Here is a 7,800-nt window from a genome sequence, read left to right on the forward strand (position 1 = left end):
AAAAAAAAAAAGTACTTGTACTTACATTTTTTTAAATATTTTAAGGTATGAAGGTAAATTCAGTGCTGGCTCAGTCTTTCCACTAATGGTTCAGATCTGCGTATGGTTTGGCCGACCGTTGGAGAAGACTCGCTTTGTAGCCAAGTGTAAAGGTGAGCTTTGGCTGGGCCATGTCCCGGGCCCCGGTGAGACAGTGCCCCAGGTTGTCCCTGATTCCCGTCACCACTCCAGCATTCTGCGCGCTCTCTCATCTCACATTTCTGACCAAAAGCAGGCAGAGGGATCAGAGGATGCAGGAGTCCCCTCTTCTTGATTATGTGGCCACACAGTTTGATCTCCACCCCACTGAGAGTTTTCCCATCCCTGGGAATAACAGCAGAGGCCCTGGGAGCCAGGAGTGCGGGTAGAAGCTTGAACCCTGGACTCTGGAGTGGATGATATCCTTGTCCTCTTCCTCTTCTAGCAATTCAGTCCTCCATCAAGCCGAGCCCCTTCTCTGGAAACATCTACCACATCCTGGGCAAAGTGAAGTTTTCAGGTAACTGGGAAGTCGGATTTGGGAGCCCTGTACCATGAAGTGAAGTTTACAATGTGAACAGCCTCTGGTAGTGCCCTACAGACCACTAATGCCTCTTCAACTTTCACCCTGCCCCCCCGCCGGGCTTTACCATCAGGTTTTTCTGCTCCCTCTCTGCCATGGAGGCCCACTTTCTGCAGGCCCCCTGCTCTGCCCATGGATTACCACCGAGGCCTCTGCTCACAGCTCCTTACTTCCTGTCCCAGAGACTCACCCCAACTTGAGTCAGCTGTGGCCTCCTCCTGGGTCTGTCTCCAGGAACTTCCCAGTGCTGCTCTGTAGCTCCCAGTCTATTTCTGCCAAATCTTGGAGCTTCTGCTTGCTTTCTGATGGCATTCTGGCCTGCAGGCCTTTTTATCAGCCTTAGACCTCTGGCACCTGGATGGGGAGTCAAAGACCTCAAAACTATTAGGAATTAGTCAGCTCAGTGACAAGAAGGAGAGAATACCCCATGTAAAAGGAACATTTCCTGTAATCCAGAGGCAGAATAGGCATATTTCAAGAACTAAAAGTGTTGATGGAGGCTAGAGCCAAAGAAGGATGGAAGGTTCTAGGGCACCTTCACTGTTACACAGAAACCCCAGTTCAACTAGCAGGTGTTAGCTGTTTAACAAGAAGTCAAAACTGAGTATGGTGATGTATGCCTGTGCTTCCAGCTACTCCGAGGCTGAGGCAGGAGGATCACAAGTTCAAGGCAAGCCTGTGTAGCTTAGGGAGACCTTGTCTCAAAATAGAATAAGAAGAGGGGCCAGGAATTTAGCTCAGTGATGGTGCGGCTGCCTCGCAAGCACAAGGTCCTGAGTTTGATCCTGGTACTGGAAGAAAAATAAAAAAGAATAAAAAAGGCTAGGGAGGTAGAATATAACTCTTGCCTAGTACATTTAAGACCCCAGGCACAATCCCAGTCCTGGAGGAAGAAAAATGTCAAGAAGTTGGATAGCAGAGCAAGGCCACTGAGGCCCCAGGTAACGTGCATCTGTATGTTATTCTGTTCTTGGGTGTCGTCCATTCTTGGCACCACACTGGTCAGATGGTATCACAGCCAGACTCCATATCCAGTCAGTGTCTCAGTGTAGACTTCTCCCAGTCTTTCAGATGCCACAGGTGAAGAGTCAGGTTCCACCTCTTCTCACATACAAGCCTTTTCTTTTATGTTTTTTGAGACAGGATCTTGCTATGTAGCCCAGGCTGGCTTTGAACTCACAGCAATCCTCCTGCCTCACCTCCAGAGTGCTGGGACTACAGGCGTGCGCCACCACACTTGACTCACCTATAAACCTTTCCTTCCTCTTGGATTCCCCTTCTGGGTTAATAGTGTCTTCTGATCACCCGAACCAGCAAAGCCAGAAACTCCTTTTGCTCCTTCCTCTCTTATTCCATCCTTTCTGACTTGCCAACAGTCATGTCACTACTCCCTTCTTAATTTATTAGGAATCTGTCCCAGCCATCTGATTACTACAGTCTCAGGAGAGCCTTATCTTTCAGGGTGGATCTCAGGAATAAGCATATGTTCCCCTTGCAGACTCTGAAAGGACTATGGAGGTCTGCCACAACACTCTGGCCAATTCCCTGAGCATCGTGCCAGTTTTGGAGGGACCCACACCACCATCAGACTCAAGAAGCATCCCTCCAGACATCAACGGGCAGCAGGAGTGTTACCTGGTGTTCATTGGCTGCTCCTTGAAGGAAGATAGCCTCAAGGACTGGCTCCGGCAGTCAGCTAAGCAGGTAACTGCTACAGCCCAGACAGCCCTGGCACAGTTGTGAGCAACACAGCTCAGGCTTCTGCTAATTGGTACAAGCCCCCACTAGCTTCTCCACTGGGCCACACCTCACAGGCTGGGCTAAGATTTAGGAATACTGAAGGAACCCACTCAGGGCAAACTCTAGGCTTCCAAGATTATCTGCTCAGATCCAGGTTCTCTGCAAGCAGTGAGTGATAAGCCTTTCAGTGCAGCCTCAGGGGGTTGGGTTGCCCTCCTAGAACTCTTGAGAATAGAGCTGGCTGGGCCTGGGAGTTTTATAGGTTCTCCTTTGGGACTGGCTTTAAACTGAGGCCTGGGCTGCCGCACCTGGATAAACTCTTGAATGGTGCTTGACTGTGGGACCCCAGGTTGTCCTTTTGTGTCTGTCTTTTGTGGCGTTAGGGATAAGAATCTGCAGAGGCAGGGCCATGCTGATTTCAGAAGCTCCAGGCTCTCTCTTTGTTCCCCACTGCCTTGCAGGGTGCAGTGGTGGAAAAGTGATCTCAGGGCAGGGGCAGACATGCAGGGTACCGACTCTGGGCCTTGGACAGCTAGTGTGCCTTCCCCTCCACATATCTGACCCCCAGAGCCCTCCCCATGTCTCCCTCAGCTCTGTTGCAATCTATCCTCTGCTACATCTCTGCACAGAAGCCTCAGAGGAAAGCTCTGAAGACCAGGGGAATGCTGACGCAGCAGGAGATCAAGAACATCCATGTGAGTGCACAGCCCTGGCCTTTCCCCTCTGTGCCCCAAGACTCCCTCGTAGGCCTATGTAGCTTACCCTTGGACCTCACTGAGGTTGGGGGAAACCTCTGGTGTGACATAGACATGACAATGAGGAGAGCCTGCCTGTCTAAGCAACCGGAGAAGACCTCTATCCAAGATAAACCAGAGTGCAGACCATGGTGGCACAGGCCAAGAGACATTGTCCCAGCACCAGGATGCACTGTTTCATAGCCCAGTGATGAGCAGCTGGGGCAGGAGGGCACTGGGACTGGAAAAGGAGGGCCCTTCATCACTAGCCCCTCCAGGCCTGCACAGCCTGGATGCTCCTGGGCAGCAAAGCAGCCCTTGGAATTGTTCTGCAGAGGCAGGCCTTGATCAAAGATTGGAGTGCATGCAGCTTATCTTGGAAGTTATTAGAGGCTACGAAAGGGGTGTGGGAAAGAGAAAGGGAAAGGGACACAGCCAGCCAAGCATCGTTATCAGACCAGTACCCTGGAAACCATGACAGCTTAATCTCCTTAAGACCCCCCAAGGTTGAGAGGGTTTGGGGGCTGTCTTAATAAGGTAAGGACTGTTTATGTGGTTGTGGTGTTTTGTTTTGTCTTTTGCAGTACTTGGGATTTGAAACCAGGGCCCTCATACTAAACTACATCCCCTGCGTTTTGTTTTGTTTTGCTTCAGACAGGGTCTTGCTGTCTAGTCCAGGCTTGCCTTGAACTCATTATGAAGCTCAGGCTGGCATCAAATTTGTGACAATCCTCCTGCCTTGGCCTTCCAAGCGCTAGGATTACATGTGTGTGCCATCACAGTCAGCACCAGCCCTTTTTATTTAATTTTGAAACAAAGTCTTGCTAAATTGCCTAGGGTGAGTTCACATTTGTGATCCTCCTGCCTCAGCCTCCCAGAGTGCTATGATTACAGGCATGTGCCACTACACCCAGCATTGCTTGGGGTTTTTTTTTTTTTTTTTTTTTTTGTCCTGGAGATCGAACTCAGGACCTTGCAAGGCAGGCAGCAGCACCACTGAGCTAAGTCCCAGCACTATGTTTGCTTTTTTGTTTTGTTTTGTTTTTTGGTACCAGGGATCGAACTCAGGTCCCTTGCACTTGTGAGGTAAGCGGTGGCACCACTGAGCTAATTCCCCAGCCCTGTTTGCTTGTTTTTAATGAATGAATGAATGAGTAGTAGAAAATACAGTTATCAGATAATTCTACTGAACTCTTTTTTTCCATAGGTGAAACGCCACCTGGACCCCCTACCTGCAGGCTACTTCTACAATGGCACCCAGTTTGTTAACTTCTTTGGTGATAAGACTGATTTTCACCCTCGTATCCTTTGAGGCAGCTTGGTCCCTGTGTGGAATCTGTACAGGCGAGGCAGGGCAGCGAGGTACCGGCCTGTCAGTGGGGCAGGTGTCTGCTGGAGCCAGTGCAGCTGCAGTCAGAGGGGTGGAGACACACAGGAGCAGACCGCTGGCGTCCACTTTCATGTTGGCCTTTTAAATTTGTTAAAATTAGATTTGTCCTGTGTGGTAGTGCACGCCTGTAATCCCAGCACTGGGAAACAGAAGCAGGAGGGTGTCAAGGTTGAGGCCAACCTGGGCAACTTAGCAAGACCCTGCCTCAAAATTATAAAAAATTAAGGACTGGGAATATAGCTCAGTAACAGAGTGCCCCTGGGTTTGTACCCAGTACCATCAAAAAACACTTTTTTAATTTTACCCTTTATTGAATGATTGCTAATGTTACTCTGCGGGGTGCAGTCGGAGTGCAGCTGTGGTGATTCCCTGAGTTCTGTGGTCATCAGGTCATTGTGATTTCCAGATGGAGACAGCCTGGTTACAGGTAACCCTGTAAAACTATGCTAGTGAAGCCCAAGGGCTCCCCGTTCTAGGACCTCATAAGGTCCTGTGCCAATACCTGTCACAGTCTTTGTAGCTGTGATGCTGTCTGGCAGGTGTCCTCACACCACCTACCCAAAGGCCCCTTGTCCTCCAGGCGCAGGGCTTTTCCTTTACCATGGGGCAGTCATGGACCAGTTCATGAATGACTACGTAGAAGAAGCCAACCGAGAAATTGAGAGATACAACCGCGAGCTGGACCAGCAGGAGTACCATGACCTCTTTGAGCAGAAGCCCTAGTGGAAACTGGGCCCACACACCCACCAGAGATGAACAGATGGTGTCTAAATGTGTGATTCCTGCTCTCCTTGAGGCCCCTGGAGGGGCTTGGCCCTCCCTGTGCCTCTGTGCTGGCTTGAGTGCATGTTGTCTTTGTCCCCTCTGCAGCTGAAGAGCATTACTTGCACCAACAGGGGGCCTGCCCTGTGTGTAGGCCAAGCCCTCTGGGCTTCTGGTGACAGCATTTCCTTTGGTTGCTGAGCCACAGGTTGAGGGTGGGGAGGAGCACCAGGATTACACTGAGGAGCTACCAGGGCTTACATGGAACCCCAGCTGCCCAAACTGCAGCCAGGCCTGGGCACCTCCCACTTCAGACCTCAGATGCTACCCCAGGTCAGCCCTCATTTCCAGGAGTGCCTGCTGCTCCTGCTTAGGCCTTTCCATTAAAGGAGCTGGCCAGCCTGGGCCCAGTCTTGGAGGAGTGGACAAGCCCTGCCTCTGCCCATGGAGCCAGCCACTCAGGCCCAGAGCCACAGCGTACTCTCCGTGAGGGATTCCCATGTGGCACTCAGCTGAGGGCAAGGCACCTGCATTCCAGGTGTGTGTGTGGCTCTCACGTGGGCATCAGCAGTCACCCTGTGATTAGTTCTTGAGCTCTGCAGCATCACTTGATGTCCCTAATTCAGGAACAAGAACAGGCTGCTGCCCGAGCCCCTGGCACTCCAGCATCGTGCAATTGATTAGTTAGAAGTATCAGTCTCTAGCACTCAGCCTTGCCAGGGAAGACCTGGTTCTCAGCCACAACATTCAGAAAATTCATGGCCTCTAGCCATTATTCCTGGCCCTGGATGTTTGTTTGTTTGTTTCTTTCTTTCTTTCTTTTGGTACCGGGGATCAAACTCGGGTCCTTGCACTTGTAAGGCAGGCGGTGGAACCACTGAGCTAAATCCCAGGCCCGATTGATTTTTTTTTTTTTTTTTTTTTTAAACTAGGGATTGAACTCAGGACCTTGCACTTGTGAGGCAGGTGTAGCACCACTGAGCTAAATCCCTGGCCCCTGGCCCTGGATTTGTTTGGCTGCTGAGGACTAGGATTTTCAAAGAACTCTACTACCCAAGTTAGAATTCCTTCCATTGATTTTGTTTTCACTGGACCAGAAAGCGGAGGAAATTTAAATTGTGTCCTATTCCTGGTCTTCATAATTAGTTTGTGGGACAGAGGTTCACAGGCACTGATACTTAAGGGATATCCATTAGGTTTTTAGCACCTCGACTGCCTGGATTGTAAATGTTTTCTAAATTTCACATATTTCTGCATGCCTTAGGAAGAAGCACATAGGTGAAACCAGCATAGTTTCCTGTAATGTAGAGGGGTTTTGAGAGAAGCCCCTGGTGCAGAGGATCACTGGAATGGAGCACAGAGGCCTGAGTGCAAGTAGCAAGCAATTAGCCAATGCTTGTCAGTAAAATACTCATATTAGAAAAAAATTCTATATTTTAAGCAAAACGGACAAAAGTGCAAATACGATTGAAAGAAATCTTGCATTAAGAAAGGCTCCTGAGGGGCCGGGGATTTAGCTTAGCGGTTCAGTGGCCTGCCTTGCAAGAGCAAGGACCCAAGTTCAATCCCCAGTACCAAAAAAAAAGAAAGGCTCCTGATAGTCAGGCCTATGTGCCCCAGACCCAGCTCTGGTGACAGGGGTTCTGTGCTAGAGCCCAAGTCTGGGAGCCCCTGACTTCTGGCTGGCCAGAAGCCAGGGCCCACAAATGGGCAGCCTCTGCTTCAGAATCAGTAACATAGATCATAAGTGCAATTGATTAATAAGCAATGAGTTACTGTAGCTTCCTTCAGCTCTACTGAGCTCTTTTTAAAAACTCAAACTTGAGCAGCCTTAGAAGAGGGGGTGGGGGTGGGAGTTCCGTGGGCCATTTCATTTCTTCCAGGGGTTGCTGTAAAGTTTTCAGTGGAAGCTCTAGAGGTAGGAGCTTGAGCCATTTCCTGACTGCCCTGGCCTGGCAGTCTGGCTGCTACACAAAGGAGTTTTTAAAAAGGGGTCCCATGCACAAGATCAGGCCTTCCCCCCACGTAGGGTTTCATTACGTGGCGACTTTGGTTTCTGACCATTATCCATAGAAATGCTCTCTCATCAGCCTGCCCCATTGTCCCCATTACCCTCCTCATAGAGGGAAAACTTTGATTACCTCAACTGAAATATGAAACTGTGATTGAAAAAAAGGTAAAACAAGTATCAAAGCCAAAAAGGCAAAACTGGCTGAAGCCTCTACAGATGCTCCCCAGCCTGCTCGGGAGTGTAAGGGGCTCACTGGTGAGAGGGCATATTCCTGGGCACATGCTGTGCCCCTGGTGAAGGAGCTCTTCAAGGAGTCAGGCCAGGAGCGCATGGCCTCCCAGCCTGCTCCCCTGGAACCTGTCGCCTGTTGGTTTGAACTGTGTGGTTTTATACCCACTCTCTTCCTCTGGGCCCAGAAGCAGAGTCTTGGACTCTCCCAGAGGAAAGGCCATGACACTGTGTTTTAGCTTCTGACCTTAGAAGTGGATACCAAGGACCCGGAAAGATGGGGGCAGTTCCCAGGAACAGACACACGTCCACCAGGGGCTTACATGCTTTTGCC

General features: G+C 50.2%; 1 protein-coding gene across 3 annotated transcripts in view; it reads left to right on the forward strand.

Annotated features, from left to right (window-relative positions):
- Positions 1 to 6,079, forward strand: part of CUNH20orf194 (chromosome unknown C20orf194 homolog) — a 107,465-nt gene extending 101,386 nt beyond the window's left edge. For 2 of the 3 annotated variants that reach the window (XM_019205552.1, XM_019205550.2), the window contains 6 exons: positions 46 to 152; positions 464 to 538; positions 2,100 to 2,305; positions 2,971 to 3,036; positions 4,283 to 4,376; positions 5,076 to 6,079. In XM_019205552.1, the coding sequence (XP_019061097.1) occupies positions 46 to 152; positions 464 to 538; positions 2,100 to 2,305; positions 2,971 to 3,036; positions 4,283 to 4,376; positions 5,076 to 5,188 (661 nt within the window). In that variant the 3' untranslated portion in view covers positions 5,189 to 6,079. Of the gene's footprint in view, positions 1 to 45; positions 153 to 463; positions 539 to 2,099; positions 2,306 to 2,932; positions 3,037 to 4,282; positions 4,377 to 5,075 lie in introns of those variants that run through there. The other variant, XM_019205551.2, reaches the window with a different exon arrangement.
- The last annotated feature ends 1,721 nt before the right edge of the window (positions 6,080 to 7,800 follow it).

The sequence above is a fragment of the Fukomys damarensis genome, unplaced genomic scaffold, assembly GCF_012274545.1.
Source record: "Fukomys damarensis isolate Sample0158 unplaced genomic scaffold, DMR_v1.0_HiC HiC_scaffold_7, whole genome shotgun sequence".
In the NCBI taxonomy this organism is placed as follows: domain Eukaryota; kingdom Metazoa; phylum Chordata; class Mammalia; order Rodentia; family Bathyergidae; genus Fukomys; species Fukomys damarensis.